This window comes from Nicotiana attenuata, unplaced genomic scaffold (assembly GCF_001879085.1).
Source record: "Nicotiana attenuata strain UT unplaced genomic scaffold, NIATTr2, whole genome shotgun sequence".
NCBI classification, from domain to species: Eukaryota; Viridiplantae; Streptophyta; class Magnoliopsida; order Solanales; family Solanaceae; genus Nicotiana; species Nicotiana attenuata.
This window is the reverse complement of record NW_017671576.1, coordinates 166,801-180,920: the sequence shown is the minus strand read 5'-3', so window position 1 is coordinate 180,920 and position 14,120 is coordinate 166,801. Positions and strand designations below refer to the sequence as shown.

The 14,120-nt window shown below is 41.9% G+C and overlaps 1 protein-coding gene across 1 annotated transcript in view; it reads right to left on the bottom strand.

Annotated features, from left to right (window-relative positions):
- The window catches only part of LOC109209076 (protein argonaute 2-like), a 24,465-nt gene extending 11,942 nt beyond the window's left edge, over window positions 1-12,523 (bottom strand). The window contains exons 1-3 of the mRNA XM_019372251.1: window positions 12,493-12,523; window positions 11,415-11,511; window positions 6,980-7,163 (exon numbers count right to left, since the gene is read on the bottom strand). Of these exons, the coding sequence (XP_019227796.1) occupies window positions 6,980-7,163; window positions 11,415-11,511; window positions 12,493-12,523 (312 nt within the window). The remainder of the gene's footprint in view (window positions 1-6,979; window positions 7,164-11,414; window positions 11,512-12,492) is intronic.
- Window positions 12,524-14,120: the final 1,597 nt, after the last annotated feature.

The following is a 14,120-nucleotide window of genomic DNA, read 5'->3' as shown; positions in this document are numbered from 1 at the left end:
AGAGGATTAGAGTACTAGATGATCTGTGTTTTCACAAACTAGTGGATGATTTGAGTTTAATCTCACTATGATATTGTGGCATCATTAGAGTAAAAGTATTATGGGTTATTGAGTGTGTCCTGATATATGGCTTCGAGCCAAGTTGGGGAGGCTGCTGTGGATTAGCGGATTGCACGGTTATGTGCTATGTTGGTTCTGTTTCGAGGTATGCTGGCGGATCAGTTCTGGTTACAGAAATTGAGCCGAGGATGGCACGAGTGAAGCAAAATTTTTACAAAGGTTATATGGTGCTTCGTAGAGGTGTGAAAGTAATAGGATGTCTTAAGCTGTTGTTGGTAAAGAGTGCTCGGTGCATGGAGCAGGAAGATATTTGTTTGGGATGGGGTCATACCCTGCGGTGTTAGAGTGCTAATGAGGCACGGGTGATTATGTTCGTTTGATCAGGTGAATTGCAGTTTGAATGAGAAGTAAATGACTCTCGAGAATGGTTTTATTGTGTTCAAGATTCTACATGTAACAATCAGGTGTCTTAAGGTTGTGTATGTGGTTAGAGACTGTGTTGTCATTGGAAAAGGTCAAGACTTGTGGTATTTTTATGTTAATTATGGGATTTTATGTATCAGCATCTGGAAAGTGAAGGTAACGAATTTAGATTCGCAGGAAGTTCTTCAGAGTAAAGTATTCCGGAATGTGGTATTTCTGGGAACATTTGAGAGAGTATTCAGTGGCTCATGGGTCTTAAATAGCGTGGTCTTATGCTTGGGTCTCGTGTGGTAAACCTGGGTTGAGGTATTGTGGTGCTAGAGCAAGGAAGAATATCAAGTTGATGATGAATCAGAGGGGAAATTTGATAAATGGAATAGGTTGGTAGTAGACTGAGTCGGTACGGTAAGGGTACGATTAATTCTTCTTATGTGTTCGAGGTAATGAGACTTACAGGAATTTTGCAGCAATGCTCTTGAGTTTTGGCAGCTTGCTAAGCTTGGTTTAGTTAGAAGGATTCAGTCCTGGCAGTTTAGCTTGTGCACATGGAATTGGGGGAGAGAGTCCTTTTTGGGTTTTACCGTGGTTTGGAGATGAATATATTTTCTATGGGCATGCGAAGCATGGAATGTGTAATGATTCTTCTTCTAGATGGGATTGACGGAAGGTCTTGGCTAGATGAGTTACAGTTCAGTTCTGAAAAGAAGTTCATAAAATTCTTAGGCAACGGGTAGCCTCAGGTAATCAAGGAAATGGTACTGCTAAATGGAAGTGATTTGACAAGAGTATATGTCTGGGAAGAAGGGTAATGTGATTAGGCTGATGATACTTCGGTAGTATTGCAGCACTTTCTTGCTAGATCGACTGCTGATATCTGAGTTTGTTTGATGGCACAGGGGAATTTTAGAATATCTTTCGTGGAATGATTGGGTACTCGAGGTGCAATATGTATTCATACGGCGGAATTTGGGATCAGGTATAGTGATTCGTGTGCTATATCGAGTTGGAGACTGGGAGTTCTCAGGTACAGCTATGTAGTGGTTGTGGATCGTGTGTATTGGTACCGTTAGCGGCTAATGGGATTTGGAGGCTCGGGTGGATCTTTCTTTGCTTGGTATATTAGGTTTTGAATATGATATTGGGGTGTAGACTGGCTGTCTCAGTGTTAGGTTGTTCTAGACTATTGTGCTATGGGCTATGCCGGAAAATGCCACAGGTTGCGTGGCGAGGTGCATCAGATTACGTTCTAGCAGAGTGGTTTGTATTCCAAAGACCAGCGGACGGCTAGGAAGGACTGTTTTTCTTAAGTGAGCCTTCGTGATGGATGTCAGTGCAGATGTTTCTACCATTGATTCAGTTGCGGTGTTGAGAGACTTTTCGGATGCGTTTCTTGTGGCCGGGCATGTCGCCGGGCGAGGTTGTGGATTTCGGTATTGATTTGGTGTCGGGAACTGTATCGTACGGCTCCAACAGGAATTGTGGTAGTGGAAGGAGCAGTTTCATGCCTTCTTGGTATTGAGTTCGTTGGCAGACCGATGTGGCTACGTATTTAGCTTGAGTTAGTTTGGTTGGTCCCGAGTTGTATTGTTGAGGGATAGGTTGATTTGATCATTATTGAACTTGTTAGTGCTCTGGGGAGATCTATGAGTTGCTTTTCTGTGCTGTGAGACGTTATGATTTGTTGGATATGGGCACATGTGGTGCGGTTCTATTGGGGATTCATAGAGAAAGTCGAGCGGGAAGAGTAATTGGGTGTTGATCGGTAAAGGGAGTATCAGTTATGACCTATCGGGTTGCGTGTCATATGTTATTTGTTTCACCGTGGATGTAATGAATTGCCTTGGTTTCAGACATCAAAATGTGCGTGGCTGTCGATTTTGATCACAGTGACTTGAGGTGCTTCATGTGTAACAGTGTTTGGATAGGATCGCGCATTGTAGCGAGGCTACGTGGAGTTATGACCTTTCGAGGTAGATTCAGGTGTTCTATTTCTATGATGTGAGACGGGGTCTCAGCCTTGTGTGGTGATGGTACTGATGAACTTGAGTTACAGCTCTTTCATTTGAGTCACTTGTCATGATTTGAGTATGTTCAGACCGTTTCTTATTGGTGCGTGTATTATGCAAGTTGTGGCTTAGGCCTGTATTGAGGTGTCATATCACCAGAGTGGAGTGTTGGATCCGAGGTGGTCGTTGGGGTCATTAATGAATACGAACAGATTTGATCTCAGCTTGTTAAAAGGATATTATCAAGGTTCGGCCCGGAAATCGGTTGTGGTATTAGTCAAAAGGGAAGTGGCTTCATGAATGGTTGATCTGAGAAATGGTTACGGTTTATCGCATGTTTTATTTATCGTTGGCAGTATATGAAAGTGTTGAAATAAGACTTTAGCTAATAAGAGGTTTTCTATCGGTATTTGGTTATTGTGGGCAACTGCTGTGAATAGAGGCTATCGTTTCGAGTGTTTGGATTATGTGGTATATCGGATGGTCTCACCTGAGGTTGCAGGTATGGGTTATTACAGCTGGTTCGGGTTTATTCTGAATATAGACGTGAGGTTCTGATCTTGTGTATGATTTCGGAAAGTGCAATGTGGTTCTACCATTTATGGTCTAGATGGATTGTGAGATTTAAGCTATGTTGTATTATCGGACCTATGCGAGATAGGGTGACGTGGGATCACCCCGGGTGTATGCTTGGTAAGGTCATTCAGCTATTGGTTGGCTTCTAGTACAACTCCAGGTACGCTAGAGGACGAGCGTTTGTTTAAGTTGGGGAGGATGTGACGACCCGACCCGACCCGTCGTCATGTGAGTTACCGCCCCGTTTTCCCCATTTTCGGTTTCCTTATGTGTTATTATACGAGTCTTGTGTGAATGAGTTGATTTGGATTGATTCTGGATGGAAATGAGACACTTAGTCTCATCAAGGAAGGTTTGTTTTGGAAAAGTCAACCGGATGTTGACTATTGAGTTAGAGGGTTTGGGTGTGATTTCCGGTGATTTGGTTAGCTTCGGGGGATGATTTGAGACTTAGGAGTGTGACCGGAATTGATTTTGGAGGTCCGGTGTAGAATTAGGCTTGAATTGGCAAAGTTAGTGTTTTGGCGAATTCCGGTTGATAGGTGAGATTTTGATCCGAGGGTAGGAATGGAATTCCGAGAGTTGCAGTAGCTTCGTTAGGTGATTTGGGATGTATGTGCAAAATTTCAGATGATTCGGAGGTGGTTTGGTTGGGTTTTTGATCGAATGCGAGTTTCGGAAGAATTTGGGGAGAACTTAGGCTTGGATTTGATGCAATTTGATGGTTTTAGTGTTAATCGTGGTGTTTTGATAATTGGAACAAGTTTGGGTGATGTTTTAAGATATGTTGGTGTTTTTGGTTGAGGTCCTAGGGGCCTCGGGGTGAGTTCGGATGGTTAAACGGAGAGTTTTGGAATTTTTCATGTTGCTGAGCCTGCTGCAACTGGTATTTTCGCTTCTGCGAATCTTGGACCGCAGAAGCGGACACGCTTGTGCGAAGGATTGACCGCAGAAGCGGTGAGGTGGTTTGGGCGCCGGTTCCGCAGAAGCGATTGTCTAACCGCAGGAGCGGTATCGCTTATGCGTTTGTGTAACCGCAGAAGCGGTTGAGCTCGAGTTTGGAATTTCCGCAGAAGTGGAAGAAAAGTCGCGGAAGCGGTCCCGCATAAGCGGGAAAGGGACCGCAAAAGCGAAAAGAGCTGGGCAGATTTATATTATTTCCTCCGCGAACTAGGTCTTATTTTCACCATTGTTGAGCAACCTTGGGAGCTTTTTGACGAGGATTAAGGAGGGTTTCGACGAGAATTGATTGGAGGTGAGTCTCGTGACCTAGAATCATCATTTTTTCGAAGAATCAACACTTAAATTCATGGAAATTTGATTAAAATTGGAAGAACTAGGGCTTGACTTTTGAAATGGAAATTTGGAGTTTGAGGGAACATTGGAGCTCGGATTTTGGTAAATTTGATATGTATGGACTCGTGGTGAGGTAAGGAATCCATTGATGTTAATTTTATAATTTTTCGAGAAGTGGGCCCGGGGCTCCGGTTTTGCTAGTTTCGAGATTTTTGCTATATTTTGATTGTTTTCAATTAGGTATTGTTCCCTTGGGATATTGTGATGCATTCGCTCTGATGTTGGATAGATTCGACGCGCGTGGAGGCCGATTTGAGGGGCAAAGGCGTCGCGAGCTAGAGATTTCACCGGTTCGAGGTGAGTAATGATTGTAAATGATAGTCTGAGGGTTTGAAACCCCGGATTTGTACATCATAGTGCTGTATTGAAGTGACTTGCACGCCGGATAGCGAGCGTGGGGTAGAGCACCGTTGGGGATTGTGACTTGGTCCGTCCCGATTGATGAAATTACTACTTATTTGACTGAAACTACTTGTTATCATCATAATGTGGGCTGATTGCCATGTTTGGGCTTCGTGCCAACTATGTGAATCCTTCAGGGATTGATATCACTGTTTTCGCATTACTTTGCATATTACTTTATCTCGGTCCAGGGTTTTAATACTGTTTTGCAAACTCAGCCATTTTTCTAAGATTTGAAAACTTAAACAATATTTTATTGACGTTTTGAGCTGAGAACTATTATTTTAATATTGCCCAAGTGGCTTATGTGCATTTCTGGACTGAGCATGGATCGGGCTGCGCGCCGCAGCAGTGTTATAGTGATTTCTGGAAATATGGATGGCTCGGGCTGCGCGCCGCAGCGGTATTGTATTGATATTGAGGCCGAGGGCCTGGTTGGTGCCCCGAGATGGCTTGATTATTTGCGCTTGGGCTGTAGGAGCCCCTCCGGAGTCTGTACACACCCCCAGTGAGCGCCGTCGATGTTAAATATATGGATGGCTCGGGCTGCACGCCGCAGTGGGTACCGGTGTGTACCGTCATATGCATTGCATTGCACTCATGCATTTGTTCCTATTTATATTATTTGTCATGACATTCCAACACTCGCATTTCATTTGCTTCTATGCTACTTCTTGTACTGCTTACCTGATACCCTGGTGTTATTTGTTAATGGAGTGTTGTGCCCGAGGGGCTGACTTTTGTGCTGACTTGCACTATCTGTTTCGCATTCATTTGCTTAACTGTTGGAAAGAGATATTTTCAAAAGAGGTTTTAAACTGAGTCCAGATATTTCTAAAGATTTTCACAGTTTCACTGTTTTTCTCAAAGGGTTACACTATTCTATATAGGATGATGGCTTGCTTTACGTGATTTCTTGCTGCTTAGTTATTATTTACCTTTATTACTCACTGAGTTGGAGTACTCACTTTACTCCCTGCACCTCGCGTGCAGATGCAGGTATTTGTTTACCCGGTAGCGGGTTTGAGCTGGTTGAGGATTTTGCTATCGTAGCTGAGCAAGGTGACCGCCAGCGTTCGCGGCACCGGATTTCTTCTTTTTAATTCTAAATTTTAATCCATGTATTACAGGCCTTGTAGATGTATTAAAAATCCTTCTAGATGCTCGTGGCTTGTGACACCCCGGTCGGGCTGTGTCGGGACGGTTCCCTATTTTTATCACTTTTCTTCTGCACATATGATAGTTTTATTAATGTTTTAGACTTATTCATGCTAAGTAAGTATTAAAGAGGTATTGATGTTCTGTTGGCTGGCCTTGTCTTCACGAGAGGTATCATCACGACCGGGTTTGGGAATTGGGTCGTGACAAGAGTTGATGAAAATACTACAAGTTTGGAAACATAGTCTGAAAATGAATAAAATATGCAGAAGATAAGGGAGAAACGGGGCTGTGGACGTCGACAGCTACCTCGTCTCTCCTAGTCCGCCTGGTCTGGAAGGAAATCAGCACTCAGGTACGAACTCAGCTGTGCCTGTCTCTGCACACATGGTGCAGGAAGTAATGTGAGTACTCCGACCCAGTGAGTAATAAAAATAAATAACGACTGAGAATATAAAATCCCACAAGGGCACAAATAATGCTATCTCAAGCAGCAACATCAGATAAACAGTAGAAACCAGTGAAATATAGTAAGAAAATCTTTTTGGAAACAGTTAAAAATCAATCATACTCAACCAGTAAGTCAACCATTGTTACCTGACCGGTCAGCCATTGTTACCTGACCAAACGCGTATTACAGTGCCATTGTTACCACTGGTCAGTCATTGTTACCTGACTGGTCAGTCATTGTTACCTGACCAAAGGCGTATAACAGTGTCATTGTTACCACTGTTCAATATTTAATCACTCTAGATGGGTACCCGCGCTCACTGTGGGTGTGCAGACTCCGAAGGGGCTCCTACAGCCCAAGCTCTATCAACAAGGCCTGAAAGCCTGAACAAATATCAATACGAGGCCTGAAAGCCTGCTCACAATGCACTCGAGGCCTGAAAGCCTCCTCACCTCACTCATCATGCNTCTTGCTGTATAGAGTAAATAACACTAATAAGCAATGTATTTGTCCGAAAAAAATATAATAATAATTTGTTATACTTTACCTCAATTCCTTCCGCTAGCCCAGTATTTCCACCACCTCTACCACGGCCTCTACCACGGCCTCTACCACCACCTCTACCATCACTTCTACCACCACCTCTGCCAACACCTCTGCCAACACCTCTACCACCACCTCTACCCCTCCTATTACCTCTAACTCCACTTCCACCAGCCGTTTGTGAACTTCTAAAGTATGAATCAATTCGCCCTCTATATCTATTCAACCTTGGACGTCCACGAGAAGCTACGTATCTAGGATCTCTTATATTTCTTCCTTCACCATCACCCTCACCCACACCCTCACCCACACCATGTCACGACCCAATTCCCACCCGGTCGTGATGGCGCCTCTCGTGAAGACAAGGCCAGCCAACAGAACAATCAACACTGCTTTTAACAATTTCTTAGCATAAACAGGTTTAAACCATAGATACTGATTAATCATAAGTGCGGAAATAAACGTAACATAACGGGGAAAAACCATCCCAACCTTAGCCCGATGATCGGGATGTCACAAGTCACGAGCTACTATAGAGTTGATGAAAATACAAGTCTGGAAACATAGTCTGAAGATGAATAAAGTATGCAGAAGATAGGGAAGAAACGGGGCTGTGGACGTCGACAGCTACCTCGTCTCTCCTAGTCCGCCTGGTCTGGAAGGAAATCAGCGCTCAGGTACGAACTCAGCTGTGCCTGTCTCTGCACACATGGTGCAGGAAGTAATGTGAGTACTCCGACCCAGTGAGTAATAAAAATAAATAACGACTGAGAATATAAAATCCCACAAGGGCACAAATAATGCTATCTCAAGCAGCAACACCAGATAAACAGTAGAAACCAGTGAAATATAGGAAGAAAATCTTTTTGAAAACAGTTAAAAATCAATCATACTCAACCAGTAAGTCAACCATTGTTACCTGACCGGTCAGCCATTGTTACCTGACCAAACGCGTATTACAGTGCCATTGTTACCACTGGTCAGTCATTGTTACCTGACTGGTCAGTCATTGTTACCTGACCAAACGCGTATAACAGTGTCATTGTTACCACTGTTCAATATTTAATCACTCTAGATGGGTACCCACGCTCACTGTGGGTGTGCAGACTCCGAAGGGGCTCCTACAGCCCAAGCTCTATCAACAAGGCCTGAAAGCCTGAACAAATATCAATACGAGGCCTGAAAGCCTGCTCACAATGCACTCGAGGCCTGAAAACCTCCTCACCTCACTCATCATGCCCTCACATAAGGCCCTTGGCCTCAATCGGTCCAAAAATAGTCAAAGCCCCTCGGGCATCAGTAAAACAATAATACCCAACTCAAAAATAGTTCAAATATCAGTTAAAACTCCAAGTTTGAGTAAAAATATAGCTGAGTTCATGAAACAGTGTAAATCACATGGACTGAGTTCAAATAGTATTTCAAATAGTGAGGGAAAACAGTAATAACAGCTCACAAAGAGTTCAACAGTCGGCAACAAGCCCAAGTATGGCAATGAGCCCAAAACATAGTGAAAACAACAAGTCATAGCTGACACGCAGTAAAATATTATCCGGGCTGGACCAAGTCACAACCCCCATTAGTAAATGACCCCGCGCTCGTCATTGAACGCGTGTCTCATCTCAACACAGCACCAAGTTGTGCAAATCCGGGGTCTCAAGCCCTCAGAACATCATTTAAAATCATTACTCACCTCTAGCCGGCCAAAAGTCTAGCTCGCTATGCCTTTTCCCCTCGAATCGACCTCCTCGCTCATCGAATCTGATCAAAACCACAAGGAATACATCACAATAGGCTAATGGATCATAACCCAATCGAAAAGACTCGAAAAATATCAAAAATCACGAAGTTGGCAAAACCCGAGCCACGGGGCCACTTCTCGAAAAATTACGAAATTTACATCACCGGATTCCTCGTCTCTCCACGAGTCCATACATATCAATTTTACCAAAATCGGAGTCCATTTGACCCTCCAAATTCCGTTTCAAAATTACAAATTCTCAAGCCCTAGCTTTACCCCCTTTTTGATGAATTTCAACCAATTTCCATGTTAAATTTAGCATAATTTCTTGTATTTGGGTCAAGGGACTTACCTCCAATCACACCTAGTCGAAATCCTCCTTCAAATCCGTCCAATAGCTCTCAAGCTCGTGTAAAAAATGGCGGAAATAACTTAACCCTCGCGGATGAAAATGATATTATAAAACCCCTTCTGCCTACAGCGATTTTCGCTTATGCGGTCCCGCTTCCGCATATGCGGGACCGCTTCTGCGGCCATTTCCCCGCTTATGCGGTTTTCTCACTTAACTTACCACTTCCGCCTTTGCGACATATTCTCCGCTTTTGCGGATTACCCAAGACCGCTTCTGCGGTTATTCACTCGCACCTGCGGACCCGCTGATGCGGAAAGGGGTCCACTTATGCGGAACTCATCAATTCAACACAAGATCGCTTCTGCGCTTTTCCACCCGCTTCTGCGGAACCGCTTCTGCGGTCCATTTCCGCAGAAGCGGAAATACCAGATGACAGAAATCTCAGACCTGAAGCAACTTCCAAAAACTCTCGTTTAACCACTCGAATTCACCCCGAGGCCCCCGGGACCTCAACCAAAAACACCAACATATCCTAACACCTTATTCAAACTTGTTCCAATCCTCAAAACACATCTAACAACGCTAAAACCATTAAATCACATCGGATTCAAGCCTAAGTTTCTTAAAAACTCCCGAATTACGCATTCGATCAAAAGCCCAACTAAAACATCTCCGAATGACCTAAAATTTTGCACACACATCCAAAATCACCTAACGGAACTACTGCAACTCTCGGAATTCCATTCCCACCCCCGGATCAAAATCTCACCCACCAACCGGAATTCGCCAAGATACTAACTTCGCCAATTCAAGCCTAATTCCGCACCGGACCTCCAAAATCTCTTCCGATCACGCTCTTAAGTCACAAATCATCCCCCGAAGCTAACCGAATCACCGGAAATTACATCCGAGCCCTCTAACTCAATAGTCAACTTCCGGTTGACTTTTCCAAAACAAGCTTTCCTTAAAGAGACTAAGTGTCTCATTTCCATCTAAAACCAATCCAATTCAACTCGATCACCTCAAATACCGATAATGAAGCATAGAGAAACATAATATGGGGAAAACGGGACGGTAACTCACGTGACGACGGGCCGGGTCGTCACATGCACCAAGTAAAACACTAGTAAAGAAATGAAGGCAAAAAACATTAAGAACAGAATTAAATTTACGTTTCATATTCCACTTCTCGGGAAAAGGCATACTTTCGGGCGGGATTAAGTCCGAGGTCTTCATTGGAACGAACCGACCCATCCAACCCTGATCCCTGTCCTCGTCTATACTCGAGAAAGGCACCTTGTTATCTCGACGCTGAAGCTTTATTAATCCTCCCCGATAAAGTCGGGGGCTGTATAGGTGAATGAGATGGTTTAAGGTGAAGGGAAACCCCTCGACCTTGTTCACAAAAAAATGAAGCAATATCACTATCCTCCAAAAAGAATGATGGATCTGACCGAGGGTGACCTCGTAATTCTTGCAGAAGTCCACTATGATCGGGTCTAGAGGGCCCGGTGTGAAGGGGTAAGTGTAAACACTCAAGAACCCCTCCACATGGGTAGTAATTGACTCCTTAGGAGCGGTCACCACCACATGCTTATTACCCCAGCTGCAATTCTTTTTGACTTGGGAAAGGAGTTTATCAAAGATCGAGCATATATATCTCGGTACAGGTTTGCATCTACCCGGAGGAACCTTTCTCGACCTTAAAATCAGATTCGATGATGCATGGCGGAGGAAAGAATTCTATAGGTCGTGGCTCCGTCGCGGTCTCCTCGCCGGCGGACCATCACAAGGAAGCTTTTTCCTTTTATGGCACTATCTTTGACATTTTCACCATTTGGTTATTGGATTAAAGAAGGAAGAAGGTGATAGTATTTGGTGTTTTAAAAAGAAGTTAGCAATGAAACTTGAAGATTTGCAGATGAAGAACTTGAAGAATGAAAAGAGTTTTGAAGACTGGCGCAGGAGAGATTGAATGTAAAGTTTAAAAGAGTTGAATAAAGGCCTGTTTATGGGTTTCACAGTGACGGTTTGAAATTACTAGTGGACGACCGTCAACTAACACACATTAATAACCTAGGGAACTGCACTGACGGGATGTTTTGTTCATCTCTGTCGCTTACGTCACGGTGATGATGTCATGATAAATCGGGGTAAAGGTTGAGGACTCAATTTGTTTCTTGTTAATATACTCCAATAAACGAGGAGACTATCTGTGTACGGTTAAAACCGGGCCCACCCGATTTCACTAATTAACCAAGACCAGGGGGATGGATCGAGGATTGGCCCCGTAGTATATCAGACCGAGACATGAGGATAAAGTACTGACTTCGGATTTTGAAGCACCTGTCATGATCAAGATCGAAAATGATCGAGACAAAACGGGATAGACTTCGAGCAAGATCGAAGAAAGCGTAAAAACTGACATGCGAGATATCCGTGACTGGTAGAGAATCATGGCAGAAATTCTAGAACGGATCAAATCAAGTACGGTTGTTTAGCTAATCATGGGATAATCTTGTGTAATTAGATTTGTACCATAAGTGGAATTCCTCTACTATATAAAGAGATTTACTGTTGGAGTTCATACTTTTTCAATAGCAAACTCAGTCGGTTCAAAGGCGATTTAGCTTGAGGGCCACTGTTGTTCATCATAGTTGTTTGCTTTATTTTACTGTTAATTTCTAGCATTAACTCTCACATTTATCATTTTGTGCCAAGTGAAATCACATATCCTTAAAACCACTTATAAGTTTAATTGTTATCCTATTTTAAGGGTAAATAACAAGCATATCTAAAACTCGAGGGCTCCTACCTTATATGACCTTGGTCGACTACACTTAACTCTTCCATATAATAGAAAATACGAAAATCTATAAAAAGAAAAATATTACTTGAGTAGTTCAAATATAATACAAAACTTTATTATAGTTCATATATTAATGGATTCAGTTAGATTTGATCGGAATTTATTTTTTCCAATCGACCCTTTTATTTTAGGGTCAAATGTTTTATTCTAGGGTCAAATGTTTTATTCTAGGAATTACAAGAGGAAGATAGAAGGAACAAAATAAAAGAAAATAATTTAGCACCTAATGATATTGGAGCCTTTATTCTGTTTTAAGCGGGAAGTATATTTGTGTAACTTAATATAGTGACAAAAATTTGTTTTTCTTGTCGTAAGCTAAAGAAGACCCTATTTCTTACTTTTCCTTAAAAGTTTCTCCCGTAGATAATGAAGCGCCTTAGACCAAGGAATTATTACCAAATTTAGTGACATAAAGCCAAATTTTAATGAGGAAATGACACTTAGAATCCCATTTAAAGATTTAATAACCAAAGTGCTCTCAGTTTTTTAAAATGACGCGCACTGCGCTAAAGTTTCAAATTATCACACGCGTGCCCCATCTTTTATGCCAGGTACCTTCTCTCTCTTTCCCAATATCAAAATACATAACCGTTCTCTAACTGCAAAATAGACATGCAAATTTTGGTAAAATTTTCCAAATTTCCTGCAAAATCACGAATTTTCGCTTCTAAATCTCCGTTAGGTTTCAATTTTCCTTTCTCCTCTGCCAAAATTTGGTAATAAAAAGCTTTCATTTGGAGAAAAAATATTGAAGTCTCATGGGTATAAAGCACTCTCTTGAGCGTGCAAGACTTTTCCCTCCAACTCCACCTTCACCACAGGTCTGATCCAATTCTACCTTCATCACAAATTTTTGATATTGATATGGATGTGGAAAATCAGTCAATCACAAAGATCGAGTCTTATATGAAAGATGCTCCAAGCGTCCATGCAATTAGAGAATCATTATCGACAAGTGGAACTAAACTAGTTAGTTTTGGAAGAACGCATTCACAAAGGTCTAAGGCAGGAGATATTGTTGGTTCTCCAAATTCTAAGCAACAATAAATTGATGTTTCTCAAACTGATTTGAAAACCTCCTTAAGCGGTCATGCAAATGGAAAATCATTTTCGAATGGATCTGGAGCAGCTAGTATGAGAAGAACGTGTTCTCAAAGTACTATGGAACACCAAATTGGTCATTCTCAAATTGCTAAGCAACGAGAACTCGATGTTTCTCAAACTCATTTGAGGCCTACACAATAGAGGAAGGTTTCTGAATCAAGTTTGGTCAGAAAAAATATGTCGAATCCCCTTCAGCGGTAAACTTTGGAATATATTCGAAGTTTTATGTATGTTAGAGCTTACTTATTAATAGCTAGTTCCTCTAATGTATACCATGTGATATATTTATATATGCGTGTCTATTTAAATGCAGCTTAATGCAAGCGATAAATCGAAATTTATTATTCATTTTAATTCTGAGATTGTTAGCAAAGGGAGAAAAAAATTATCAACAACACAAGTTAGGCTTTTTAGGTCAACTTATTTTCGATATTTGTTGGATTTTCCTAGATAGAAATGCAATCGCAGTTAATATGTTCTTTGTTGACGATGGAGGTTGAAAAAGGAAATGAGGCTGAAATGCAGTTTGTTGACAATGGAGTTAAGCTACGTTTTGGTTTGTCTGAGTCAGTTGTGTGAGTGGATTAAAATGTACTGGTAATATATGACTCCCTACTCGTCATAAGGAAAATAAGAACCATTTGATTGAAAAGTACTTTTTGGATTACCCTTCTCTTGTTAAAAAATACCTTTCGGATTATTTTTTTAATAAAATATATGAGTCTGACGAAGATGCTGTGAAGGTGACAGTGCTATTTGTGATAAATTTCATCCTCTTTTTTATTAAAATCACCAAATTGATAGATTGCGGTTACTTTGACTTGGTTGAAGAAGAAGATTATAGAAGTTATCCAAGGGGAAGAGTTATATTCAAGGTTTCCTTAAAATGAATGTCTGACATTTTGGATAGGCGGCGACAGTATTATCGGATTTTTGGGTAACCTTTGGCTATTCAGATATGGTTCTATGAATGTTGTATATATTTGCATAATGATGTAATCAATAGGCAGCAAGAAATACACACAAAGTCACGTGTATATCATGTTGGAAAAGTCAGGCGTTAGGGTGGAAAAATGTTT